Source organism: Scyliorhinus canicula, chromosome 5 (genome assembly GCF_902713615.1).
Source record: "Scyliorhinus canicula chromosome 5, sScyCan1.1, whole genome shotgun sequence".
NCBI lineage: Eukaryota > Metazoa > Chordata > Chondrichthyes > Carcharhiniformes > Scyliorhinidae > Scyliorhinus > Scyliorhinus canicula.
Window position 1 is genome coordinate 17,885,308 of NC_052150.1, and position 13,813 is coordinate 17,899,120.

The 13,813-nt window shown below is 42.9% G+C and overlaps 1 protein-coding gene across 4 annotated transcripts in view; it reads left to right on the forward strand.

Annotated features, from left to right (window-relative positions):
• The window catches only part of LOC119965813 (dnaJ homolog subfamily C member 13), a 138,844-nt gene extending 127,765 nt beyond the window's left edge, over nucleotides 1-11,079 (forward strand). For 3 of the 4 annotated variants that reach the window (XM_038796669.1, XM_038796670.1, XM_038796671.1), the window contains 4 exons: nucleotides 87-227; nucleotides 1,609-1,752; nucleotides 2,859-2,958; nucleotides 10,202-11,079. In XM_038796669.1, the coding sequence (XP_038652597.1) occupies nucleotides 87-227; nucleotides 1,609-1,752; nucleotides 2,859-2,958; nucleotides 10,202-10,302 (486 nt within the window). In that variant the 3' untranslated portion in view covers nucleotides 10,303-11,079. Of the gene's footprint in view, nucleotides 1-86; nucleotides 228-1,608; nucleotides 1,753-2,858; nucleotides 2,959-9,157; nucleotides 9,263-10,201 lie in introns of all 4 variants that reach the window. The other variant, XM_038796672.1, reaches the window with a different exon arrangement.
• Nucleotides 11,080-13,813: the final 2,734 nt, after the last annotated feature.

The following is a 13,813-nucleotide window of genomic DNA, read 5'->3' on the forward strand; positions in this document are numbered from 1 at the left end:
GAATTCCCCATGATATTGGTATTAGAATTTGAGTGATAATGAAATGCAACTTTACTAGCAGTCTAATAATCCTTTCTTTTCTTAAGCTGTGCGTCCGAGCCATGGCAATGCTAGAAACTATCGGGCCTTTGATGAACGGAATGAAGGTGCGATCAGATATGGTAGGCCTTGCCTCTGAATCTCTGAATCGAATGTTCCAGAAGGAGCAGACCGACCTGGTAGCGCAGGTGGGTAACCCTTTGTTCGAGAATTTCATCAATAGGAGTCGCCATTTGCTGGATTAGTTATTGTATGTCTCCTAGATGTCACTTACTAATTCATTCCTATAGATATTAACACTCGCTTGTGGATATAATCATTCTCCATTTTTGGATATGTCTTGCACCAGCTATAGCTGTAACGCCTGGTTTAGTGATGATGTTTATTGTTGTGTAGCAAACCTGATGCAAATTTTTAACACCTTGCATTTATGTAACACCTTTTAATGTGGGGGAAAAGGCCCCAAGGCCCTTCAGATGTGAAAATAGATGCCACGCCTTATTGGTGTGAACAATAACTTAGTCCAGGCGATGCCTTTTAAACAGTGTTTGAGGGACATGATGTGGGTGGTTGTGGAGGGCATTCTAGTGTGGGAGCTTAAGGCCTGGTTTCCAGCGATGGGGCAAAAGGAGGAGGGGGACCACAGACGGCATCTCGTGTGGTGTGTGGAGCTGGGGAGGGTGAAGCCGTAAACAGGAGGGTAAGAATTTCAAATTGGATGAGTGCACGTCAGCAGGGTCAGCAGTACTGAAGGTGTGGGACCTGGTGCTGGGTAGAATGCAGTATGGTCAGCAGAATTGTGGCTTACCTGGGTTTTACCGGAGGTGTGCGAGGCCAGCTGGGAACATTGGAAGAGAGTTTCTGCGGTGGGTCAGAATGTTATTGGCAGGTGAGCTTTTATGGGGTGGAGGCAGGCAATGTTACGGAGAAGTACAAACCTTTGGAGAAAACAACAGGTGGGAATCTTGCGGGCTGCTGCAATTTGAAACAGTCAGATACAATCTGAAATGGTGGCTGAGCAGGAGAGTGGAATCCGGAGAAAAAGTACAAATTTTTGTTGGGGGGGGGGGGGTGGTTGGAAGGGACAATAACTTCACTCTTCACCCAGATACATCCAATTGCCCCGTGCATCTCATCACACTTTCCTCTGTTATAAACCACGCAGAAGCCGCCTGAATACTCTTCATTTAGCAAACTTATTTGCAAATAGAAAATTGCTCAGAAGTCGATGTTCTCAAGGTGCACTGTTAGGTCCTTATCTCTACCGTTCACTGCTGATGGATGTATAATGGAATGCAGTACAACAGTGCTTCGATTAGAATTAATTTTAAATGAAGCATTTGCCAATTATCTACCTTTTACCACTACGTTCATACTTGCACACCTCTGGAGATCAGGGGTTATGGGGAAAAGGCAGGATAATGGGGATGTGAAAAATATCAGCCATGATTGAATGGCGGAGCAAACCTGATGAGCCGAGTGGCCTAATTCTGCTCCAATGTCTTATGGTATTATGGTTTACCTTGTGGTTGCTGTAGTGAAATTTAAACTTTTTCATGTTTTCTCAAGGGTCTGAAAGTTGAGTTGGTGCCATATCTCCTGCGGCTATTAGAAGGGATAGGACTTGAGAAGGTTGAAAACCAAGCTGCCACGAAAGCCCAGATTGTAAATGCTCTTAAATCGATGACAAGGAGTCTTCAGTATGGTGAACAGGTTAGATTTATTCACATTCATTCATAGGCACCCAGTGTATGGTCTAGTGTTGAAAAAGCAATGTCCTCATTGCTTTGGATACCTGGGGACCTAGAAGAACCAAAGCAAATGGGGGAAGAGACTTGAAAGTGACACTAATCTAATGGAACAGAATGGAATCACTAAATTTTTCTTTTTAATTCAGTTGCCAAAGAAATTGATAGTAGAGTATAATTTTGAATTACAGTGATAATAGAGGTAATACAAGGCACACAGTGGTTAGCGTTGCCTCACAGCGGCAGGGACCCAGGTTTAATCCCGGCTTCATGTGACTTTCTGTGTGGAGTTTTCACTTTCTCCCTGTGTGCGCGTGGGTTTCCTCCGGGTGCTCAGGTTTCCTCCCACAGTCCAAAGACATGTAGGTTAGGTGGATTAGCCAGGATAAATTGCCCCATAGAATCCAGACGGTTAGGTGGGGTTATAGGGATCGGTTGGAGGCGTGGGCCTTGATATAGGGTATTCTTTCCATGGGTTGTTGCAGACTCGATGGGCTGAGTGGCCTCACGTTCTTGAAAACCCACCATTGAGCTGTGCTTCAGATAGCTCGAGTAGTGATGCTGTTGATCTCTGAAGGGAACACTTTGTCTCTGTATGTATAATAATCTAACATGCGTGAGGAAACCTGATGACCCATCACTACACACAGTTAAACCACTGGATATCTAAAATAAAAACAGTTTCTGGAAAAGCCCAGCAACTCGATCAGATACAATTGTTGAATTGACAAGATTCTGACTTGTACATTCCCAGCAATTTTGTTTTGATCATTCATAGCAGGAGGTGTCAAGGAACTGAAGATCAGATGGGAAAATCCTGATTCAATTGGTCACGTGCGGTTTGCTCTATGGTGCATGAAAAATAATTCCTCCTGACCTCTGAGTTTATTATTCTCTTCAGGTTCTTGATCTAGTAATATTGGTTTTTAAATGTTGACTATCTGTTTTTGTCTTTTAAAAGTTCCAAGTTGGTATTGCTGGCATTGTTCAATTTAGAGAAATGGCATGGTTTTGATTTATTCCATTCTGGGGAGCTGGCTAAAAATGTGTTAAAGTAACTGTCTTGTTTAGGTGAATGAAATCCTCTCTCGTTCCTCTGTGTGGAGTGCCTTTAAAGACCAGAAGCATGATTTGTTCATCTCTGAGTCGCAAACAGCGGGATATCTTACAGGTGAGTAACTCCCTGGCTAGTCTATTGTTTCACTGAGGTGCAAGACAACTGGTAATTGTGAAATCTGCAGCAAATGTTTAACAGGTAAGCAACTTATTCATAGTGTTTAAAGGAAGTGCTCTATCCTCTTCTCTGTGCTGTATTTAAAGTTTACCTTCTGTTGCCATTTGCAATATAGATGAAATTCAGAATCAGGGGGGATGTTCGGGGGGGGAAGAGGAGGAGGAGGAGACAAAGAACACTTTGCTACTCTTTAAATGTTGGTTGTGAGCATAGCTGACCGTCTAGTCCCAGTGGTTTATGTGGCTGGTTTTAGTTTCTTCAATACTTGAATTTGGTTTTGGCGAAGGCAAAAGATTTTTAATTTGAGCAATGACTTTCAAATAATAAAATATGATTGTTATTTTTGGCTTGCCTAGTTACCTGACCGTTTCTGGATCTAAAAGTGGAAAATACAGCCACTGCTTAAAAATAAAATATCTCTGCCATAACTGGCCATCTTGGCTCGGCAAAGTACTCACCAGGGTTAGACTGATTGTTGTTTAAATCACGCAAACTGCAAGGGGAAAATATGTGTATAATAAACGTGAGAAAAGCCTCAATTCACAACCCAAAGCAATTGGTAAAAACGGTGGCATTGGTGCAATAGTTAGAAGTGACTTTCGTTCAGGAGATCAGGATGTGGAATTGGTTTGGACGGAGATGAGAAATAGCCGGGGAAATAGCTTACTGGTGGTAGTGGTCTGCAGGCTCCCTAACAGTAACCACAATGTAGGGCAAAGTATGTAAGAAGGAATATTGGGTGCATGTGTTAAAGGAATGGCAATAATTATGGATCACTTTAATCTACACAAACTGGGGGGGAAAATCCAATTGGCAGCAGTAGCCTGGATGCGGAGGTTTTAGAATGTTAGCAAGATAGTTTCTTCGAGCAGCGCGTTCCGGAACCAACCAGAGAACAGGTTATTTTAGAATTAGTATTGTGTGTTGTGACAGGATTAATTAATGAGCTCAGAGTGAAGGCATCCCCAGGTAGCAGCAGTAAGATTGAATTTTATATCCAGAAGAGTGGGTTTAAGACTAAACTTAAATAAGGGCAACTCTGTGGGCATGCAAGCTGAGCTAGGTGAAGTGAACTAGGTTACTAGGCTAGGGGTGAGATCAATAGAGAAGCAGTGACAGACATTTAAGACGATATTTCAGAATACGCAGAATAAGTATATTCATGCTGGGTTTTTTTTTAAATTCTGAAGGGAGGAGCCGCAATCCATGGTTAACTAAAGAAAATTTAGGAAAGCATTAAACTTAAAAACGCAACTGCACAAAGATGAGTGGCTGATCAGATGATTGGTCAGAATATAAAGCAGAGAATGGCTAAAACGTTAATTAGGAAAATAAATTGGTGTAGGAAAGGAAGCTAGCTAGAAATGTAAAAACAGATGAGAGCTTCTATAGGTATTTAAACAGGAAAAAAGTAAAGTGAGAGTTGGTCCCCTGGAGAGTGAGAATGGGGGAGTTAATAGTAGATATTAAAGAAATGGTGGCTGAATGAGCAGATAATTTGTTTCTGTACTCACTATAGAGGATACAAGAAACTTTCCAATAATGATTGTAAATCAGGAGGTGGAGGGGAGAGAGGAACTTGGTGAATTTACAATCACTAGGGAAGCTATACTAGGGAGCTGCAGCTGATGAGACTCGGGGTCCTGATGGACTTCATCCTAGGGTCTTAAAAGAGATGGCCAATGAAATAGTAGATGTGCTGGTATTAATTTTCCAAAATTTGTTGGATTCTGGAAAGGTTCAATCAGGCGGAAAGTAGCAAATATAACCCTGTATTCAAGAAGAGAGGGAGGCAGAAAACAAGAAATGGTACACCAGTTAGCTTGACATCTGTCTTGGGGAATGTGCCAGAATTGATCGTTAAAGGTTATAGCTGGATACTTAGACATGCTCAAGGTAATTGGGAAGAAGCAGCATGGATTCATGAAAGGAAAATCATGTTTAACCAATTTACTAGAGTTCTTCAAAGGAATAACATGTGCTGTGGATCAAGGGCTGCTTGGAGAAGTACTATATTTAGATTTCCAGAAAGCATTTGATAAGGTGCCGCATTGAAGATTATTACAACAAAAAAAGGCTCCATGGTGTAGGGGGTAACATTGTTAGCCTGGATAGAAGATTGGCTGGCTGGTAGAAAAAAGTGCGTCTTTGTCTGATTGCTGGGATGTGATGAGTAGGGTCCTGCAGGGGGTCAGTCCTGGGGGTCTTGACGTTTACAATTTACATCAATGACTTTGATGAGAGGAACGAAGGCATTGTAGCTAAATTTGCAGGCGACACAAAGATGGGTGGGGAGAGTATGTTGCGGGAAGACATGCAGAGTTTGCCGATGGATGTAGATGGGTTACGTGAATGGGCAAAAATCTGGCAGATGCAGTATAATTTGGGAAAATGTGAAGTTCACTTTGACAGGAAGAATAAAAAAAAGAGTATTACTTTGATGGAGAATGACTTCAGAGGGATTTGGGTGTTCTCGTGCATGAGGGCAGGAGCAGCATGTAATCAAGAAGGCTAACGGAATGCTATCCTTTATTACAGGAGGAATTGAACATGAGTAAGGATGTTGTGCTTATAGTTATACAGGGCATTGGTGAGACCTCATCTCCAGTATGGTGTGCAGTTTTGGTATCCTTATTTATGGAAAGATGTAAATGAATTGGAGGGAGTTCAAAGGAAATTTACTAAATTAATACCTGGAATTAGCAGGTCGTCTTATGAGGATAGGTTGGAAACACTGGGCTACTTTCCACTAGAGTTTAAAAGAGTGAGGGGCAAGTTGTTTGGTGCATAAGATCCTGAATGGTATCAGCAAGGTAGACGTTGAAAGGATGTTTCCTCTTGTGGCTGAGTACAGAACTAGGAACTGTTAAATTAGGAGTTGCCCTAATAGGACAGAGATTAGGAAAAAGGTTTTGACGGTTGTTTGACGTTGCTACTCACTGCCTCAAAAGGTGGTGGAAGAGAGATCACTGAATAAGGCGCAAGTAAATAGATTCTTGTTGGGCAAAGGAATCCAATGTAGATGGGCAATATGGAACTCGGCACAAACAGATCAGCATGATCTTGGTGAATGGTGGAGCAAGCTCGAGGGGCTGAATGGCCTACTTCTATATTTGTATGTTTGCATGTACATGAATCATAAAATCTTTAGAAATCGGTATCAAACTTGGTGCATTATACCTGTACCATCCCTCTGATCCCATTTTCCCTGCTCTTCCCTCTTGTCTTTTATTCTGTTTAATTCCACCTTGAATATAACCAACTGTTTGTGGCCATATATTCTAAGGATCTTTCACGTGAGAACATTTCTCCTAACTTCTGCATCGTCTTCAATATTAAATCAAAATTTATGTCCCTTTTTGATTATTCACTGATGGGTAGAATTTATTTTGCTATTGATCCTCCGACCCTATAGAAGCAAAGTGGAAATAATAGTAACCTAAAGATGAGAAAAAGGTGAATAGTACCAAAGGTCAGAGTACAAAGTGAGAAGGATACCATAAATGTTCCAAATAAAGTAGAGGTAGCACAGTGGTTAACACTGTTGCTTCACAGTGCCAGGGTCCTGGGTTCGATTCCCGCTTGGGTCACTGTCTGCGCGGAGTCTGCATGTTCTCCCCGTGTCTGCGTGGGTTTCCTCCAGGCGCTCTGGTTTCCTCCCACAAGTCCCGAAAGACGTGCAGTTAGGTAATTTGGACATTCTGAATTCTCCCTCCGTGTACCTGAACAGGTGCCGGAGTGTGGCGACTTGGGGCTTTTCACAGTAACCTCATTGCAGTGTTAATGTAAGCCTACTTGTGAGAATAAAGATTATTCTTATTAGGTGATGAAAAATTGGACATATTAATGCCACACCACCATTTAAGAAGAGTGAAAGGGAGAAACTGCAGCCTAACAGTTGTGGGAAGTTACTGGAATTCATCATCAGGGACACAGCAAATGAGCACATGGACAAGAACAAGCCGATGAAAAAGAGTCATCGTAGTTCTGTGATGGGCAGGCCATGTCTGTCTAATCTAGTTGGGGCTACTAGGGGCATGTCAATGGATGTTGTTTATATGAACCTCCAGCGGTATTTGATGTGTGGGTTGACAATGGATTAGAAGGTAGGAGTTACACAGCCATCACGTTTTGATTTGAAAAAGGCAAATTGGAATGTGTTTGAAATGGCATGAGACCAGGAACTATGGAGGAACTTTGGGATTTGGGTGTCCATGTACACGTGTGCATGTGGAGACAATAATTGGAAAGCTAGTGGAATGTTGGCCTTGATCACTGCAATATTGAGGGGAGGAAATGATGCTTCAGTTGTATTGTGTTTTGGTCAGATTCTATCTGGGGTACAGCACTCTACTGTGTGCACCAAACGTCAGGATGAATATGTAGGCTTTGGAGCCGATTCAGTGCAATTTCAGCAGAATGATGGTTTAGAAGGTTAAATTGAGGACAGGTTGTATGACTCATTCCCAATGACTGTTGAATGATCTAATTGAGATGTTTTACCATAATGAAGGGATTTTGGTGGACCAGATGATGGGTGAGCCAGAGCAGGGTAATTTAGGACTGAAACCAGGAAACACTTTTTCTCATAATCTCGCAATCGTCTCTGATTCCGTGACCTCACGCCACGTGTATCCCAGAGAATCTACATTGCCATTGTATTTTCACACTATCCTTTCTCTAATAGGATGGCTGTGATTATACATATTCCATCATTTGGTCCAACTAACCTTTTGTGCAGGTTCAGCATCCCTTTAATTGTGCGTTTAATACCCTTGTGCAGAAAGCCAGACCAGCATGGCGGTGACTGCAGGAACACCCAGCCATTTGAAATGAAAATGAAAATCGCTTATTGTCACAAGTAGGCTTCAATGAAGTTACTGTGAAAAGCCCCTAGTCGCCACATTCCGGCGCCTGTCCGGGGAGGCTGATACGGGAATCGAACCGTGCTGCTGGCCTGCTTGGTCTGCTTTAAAAGCCAGCGATTTAGCCCAGTGAGCTAAATCAGCCCCTGATTTTCGCAGCTGCTGAAGCGTTTTGACCGGCAGCAGAAATTGACAGAAATCTCTCTTCTCTGGCATGACACCAGTTTTGAATAGGACTGAGATGTTAATGCCACTGAATATTTTATTTATTCTTTCACAGGATATGGATGTCACTAGCTAGGCTGTCATTTATTGCCCTTGCCTAATTGTCCTTGAGAAGGTGGCGGTGAACCGCTACAGTTCATGTAATGCAAGTACATCAGTGTTGTTGGGGAGGGAGTTCCAGGATATTGATCCAGTGACAGTGAAGGAACAAGAGATATATTTCCAGGATGGTGTGTGGCTTGGAGGGGGACGTGCAGTTGGTGATGTTCTCATGTATCTGCTGCCTGCGTTCTTCTAAATGGTAGAGGTTGCAGGTTTGGAAGGTGCTGTCGATGGAGGCTTGACGAGCTGCTGCACTGCATCTTGTAGATGATGTACAGCTGTTGCCACTGTGTCTTGGTGGCGGAGGGACTGGATGTTTAAGGTGGTGGCTGAGGTTCCAATCAAGCTGGCTGCTTTTTCCTGGATGGTGTTGAGCTGTTTGAGTGTTAGAGCTGCACTCATCCAGGCAAGTGTGCCTTGTAGATAGTGGGGAGTCAGGAGGTGAGTTCCTAGCCACTGACATGCTCTTATAGCCACAGTATTTATATAGCTTGTCCATTTCAGTTTCTGGTCAATGGTAACTCCCAGGCTGTTGATGGAGGGAGCTTCAGCGACGGTAATGCCGTTGAATATTAAGGGGAGATGGTTTTTGCTTGGTACTTGTGTGGCCACTTATCAGCCTATTGAATTTTTTTTTTGAAAAACAATTTTACAAGTTTAAATTTACACACCATTCCGAACGGTATCTGGAGAATTCTTGACCAACCTTTGGCAAGAATCAGCACTGCCCTGAATAACATTTTACTAAGGATGAATTTTGTTCAAGTCCTTCGCGGTTAAGGGATTTTGCATGAATAAGTATGATTTTAAAAAGTCAACAGCTGTCTAAAATATGAACTGTTTTAATGTGTGCTTTCCTGCTTTTATTTACTTATCTAACTCAGCTTTATGCCTTTCTTTCTGCCTTCCTCTATCATTTCCTGTGTATCTTTTCTTTTCCCTAGGTGCCTCACCTTCCCTCCTTACTGGTACTAGTCCCCTTCATCTCAGAAGTGGGCTTTAGTGGCTTCTCTGCCAGGCACATTGCTCAGTTCTTAATTGTGAAGCAGGTAGATAATATTCTTCCTCCGTGCATGTTTTTGAGGTTTGGAAAGTCAACTGTATAGTTGGCCAAAATCTTCTGCGAGTCAAAACGCTTTGTGTTGACCCAGGGTGTCCCAAAACATCAAACCGTCTTGGAAGTGTTGAAAAACGAAAGACGCAACCTTCAACAAAAAAAATGAAATTAGGATTCTTGAACGTCCATCTCTTCTCCCCACACCCCATTCCCAGTTTACTTTGGAGTACGAGCTAATCTTGTTCCGCATGCTATAATCCGTTTTCAGTCCACTCTCAATATTGTCTGTCCTCTTTATCAATTTGGATTTTTGAAAGAAAATGATTCATTTTCTAGAAGTGGGCATCACTTACGAGGTCCGACTTTATTGCTCATTCTTAATTGCCCTCAAGTAGGTGATGGTGAGCTGCTGCCTTGAACCGTTGGCAGTCCACGTGGCGAAGATACACTCGCAATGTTGTTAGGTAGGGAGCCCCCAGGATTTTGATCTGATGACGATGAAGGGACAGTGATGTATTCCCAAATCGGGTTAGTGTATGACATGGCGGGGGAACACAAGATGGTGGTGTTGCCATGCGCGTCTGCTGTCCTTGTCCTTCTAAAAGGTGGGAATCACTGGTTTGAGAGATGCTCATGAAGCCTGGATGAGAGGTATACCTTGTGATTGGTATATTAAATGTCAAGAGAGCTCAATGGGGTCTTGACTTTTTTTAAATGATGGCAATGGCATGAAAGAAGAAGTTGGGAGAGAATTGGGGTAATAACACAATTGCTTGGTGAACTTGTGTTTGTGCTTTCAATCTAATTAAATCGTCTCGCATCAGTGTAAATTTGGTGTTCCCAGTTACCAATCGTTGACTATAATCATAGCTTGCTTTGTATATTTTGTAATGCTATGTTTTCAACTTTCATCCTTTGTCTTTTAATCCAGGCCCTGGAATTGCTGGCTATCTTACTTCGGGGGCAATGTCAACAGTAATCCCAAGTGGACCGCCCCCTGTAGATAGTGAAGAGGCTGACCTGGCCAGATGAAAAAGGATTTACACTCCTCGCCTTGGAAGATTGAACTAATCGCAGTCATGAACCACTCGCTGTTACTATAACCCTCTGAACAAAGTGTTGTACACAATTACAAAGACAATGAACTCTCTTCCCACTTGGTGCATTTCAAAATGTAATGCTCTCTCATTTGTATTTGTAAAATGATAATTTTTACAGGTGATCAGACTTGTTCTATTAAAAAAAATAGTATGGCTCAGATAGAAAGCTCAAGTATTTTCTTTCTCTTTGCACTTGGTATATCTGACTGTGAATCTAAATACTGGATTTCTCCCCCTCCCCCCCCCCCCCCCCCCCCCCCAATTTTGCAGTTGGTGGTTTGCAGTTTTGTGTCCACAGGGTAGCAGAATGATAAAGTCTCTGTCCAACTACACAACATCCTGGTTGCCATTTTAAAGGCATGGTGGGAGGAAAGATTTTCTGAAAAGCAATATTTCCATTCACTGAACCAGTTTCCTAGATCAAGCCATGGGCACCCTACTGATTCTGCTTGCTAATCGTTAATGAGCCTGCTTAATACAACATCATTGTAAAGCATTTGTATAACTGCATTCTATTTCTGATTGAGAGAGAGCTTCGGAAAAATGCTAACCTGGACATTCACATATTATAAATACTTAGTGTAATTGTGACCTGTGCTATACAATACCAATGTGTAAACTTTCTATATTTGAATGTACATTAGTAAATCAGTCCTGCTTGTACATAAAATTTTACGAATAAAGTACAAAGGGAAATTAGCATCCTCAACTGTGTAACACTAGAATCTATACAGTACTGATCTGGCTTTGTGACTTATTTCAGATTGATGTTTTGAAGCCCGTGTGTGAATCCCATGTTCTAATGAAATACCCTTTGTGTGTGAGTGTTCCATTTCAGCTGGGCTAGCGAAGTAGTTATTCCCGTAGCTTGCACTTGTACAGCACTGTTAAAATGTTCCAAGATGTTTCATAGCGTTATTGAACAAAGTTTGACAGCTGTATTAGGAGAGGTGACAAACAATCTTCGTAAAAGCGGAGGTGTTAAAGAGCCTCTTCAATGAGGAGGTTTTGGGGAGGGAATTCCAGAGTTATGGCCCAGACAACTGAAGAGAGAGGGCGAGGGAGGAAGGAGGAGGAAGGAGAGACAGACAGAGCGTGCGATTTCAAAAACACAAAAGGAATTTCGACATCTAGATATTGCCAGACAGCAAGCACGGGGTGACGGACGAACAGGACTTGGTCTGAGTTACACTGCGGGCATCTGAGTATGGATGAATGTTTCATGGAGGATGCTGGATGGAAAGCATTTGAATAGCTTAAAGCATATTTTCGACAATTATAGAATAGAATCCTGACATATTAATCTTTCTTATTCTCACAAGTAAGCTTACATTAACACTGCAATGAAGTTACTGTGAAAATCCCCTAGTCGCCACACTCCAGCACCTGTTCAGGTACACCGAGGGAGAACTCGGAATGTCCAATTCATGGATGAGGATTTCGACTGCAACATGAGCTGAGGGCTGATTGATGATGTGTTAGAAGTGAAACGCTTGCGTGGCCAGAAACTCAAATGCAATTAAACAATATTCCAATGGCGAACTGTTGGGTTGACCCTGGAACAGTGGCCGGGCAGAAAGTTGGAGTTGGTGAATAGGGAACACCGTTGTGATGGGATTGAAGACGATGGTTTTCACCTTCCTAATCTTTGTCTGAAAATGTCTTGTTCAGAACTGAATGAAGAGCATGACAAATCAGACAGCAAAGGGGTCGTGAGAGTAGGTGAGGTAGAGCTGGTTACCTTCCGCATACATGGGAAACCCGATGGCATATTTTCGACAATTATAGAATAGAATCCCTACGGTGCAGAAGGAGACCATTCGGCCCATCAAGTCAATGCTGACCCTTTGTAAGGCCACCCTACCTAGGCCCAATTCCCCGCCCTATTCCTGCAACCCTACCCAAGTGGCAATTGATCATGGCCAATCCACCTGACCTGCACGTCTTTGGACTGGGAGGAAACCCACGCAGACACGGAGAATGCAAATTTCACAGTCACTCAATGTCAGAATCGAACCCGGGTCCCTGGTGCCGAGGGAGCAGTGCTAAACGCTGTCATTGTGCCGCCTCTTCTGAGGAGCTGCATGTCGATGAGAAATAGGAAAATATTTATGATTTCCAGTGTTTGTAACACACGGCCTTAAACATAGAATTTCTGTGTGCAAGGCGCTTTATGTCTTCAAGCAAAATGCTAAAATTGTGAAACAGATTTTTACTCCAGGTTGAAAATGTTGGTCGAATGCAGTCAAATAGTGGTTATGTTACTGGACAATAAGCCCAGCGAGTGGACCATGTGGCAAGAAGAGTTCAGAATTTCTGACTCAGATGAGAAATTGCCTCACTTGACATTGTGAATCTTCCGATTTCTCTGTCCCAGATGCTTGTGCATGCACCGTTGGTGAATATATTCAAGACTGAGATAGATAGATTTGGGCATTAAGGAAATGGAGGTACACGGATGTGATGTAGAGGTTTGGCCATGATCTTTCTGAAGGGCAGAGCAGACTAGAAAGCAAATTGCTCCATCCAATATTAGGATTCTCTTCTGCGTTTCCACCATTCTCCCAAGGATATTTCCCAGTTCATCAAAGTGAACACCAGGGCCACAGGGCCGAGCTCGTTATTCGCAATGGCAGCCATCGTCTCTATGCCGTCAGCACTGCTGAGGCGTCGGCCCACTCACCAGCAAAACAGGCCCTGCATCTGGGCCCCAACACCAGCCACCTCCGACTGCCTCACCAAAATTGGCACTGGAAGCTGGTTCCCACCTCTGATCGCCTTAATCAAATGAGGATTCTCTATGATTTAAGTCTGCTCCTCTGACCAGGATCAACCAGGGACATAGATCCCAAAAAAAGATAATTATGGAATGTGCATGAAGATAAAATACAGGATTAAAAGACAAGTAAAGACCGAGCTAGTGAAAAAGCAGCCGTTTCCATCACGTGGAACCCACCTCCCTGCATCCTCTCTCTTAAATCCCCACTGATTTCCTCCAACCGTATGACCAGAACCACACTTCCTTTGACTCTGACCTCTTCAGCCAACTGGATACCACCCTTTCGATTGTTGAAAACAACCTCATTGTGATCATGGTGTATTTTTTCTCGTTAGTCTTTCCAAGATTCAAGCTGGGTTCCATGTTGCTTATTCTCCTGCTAGCCAGTTGCTGGTCTTGTAACTGGAGTTGTCAGTTGCACCTGGACATATTTCTGGAGGCTACATTAGACTGTATACACTTTTATTATAAATTTAGAGTACCCAATTATTTTATTTTCTAAATAAGGGTCAATTTAGTGCGCCCAACCCACATAATCTGCATATCTTTGGGTTGTGGGGTGAGACCCACGCAGACACGGGGATAATGTGCAAACTCCATATGGACAGTGACCCGGGATCGAACCCAGGTCTTCAGTGCTGTAGGCAGCAGTGCTAACCACTGT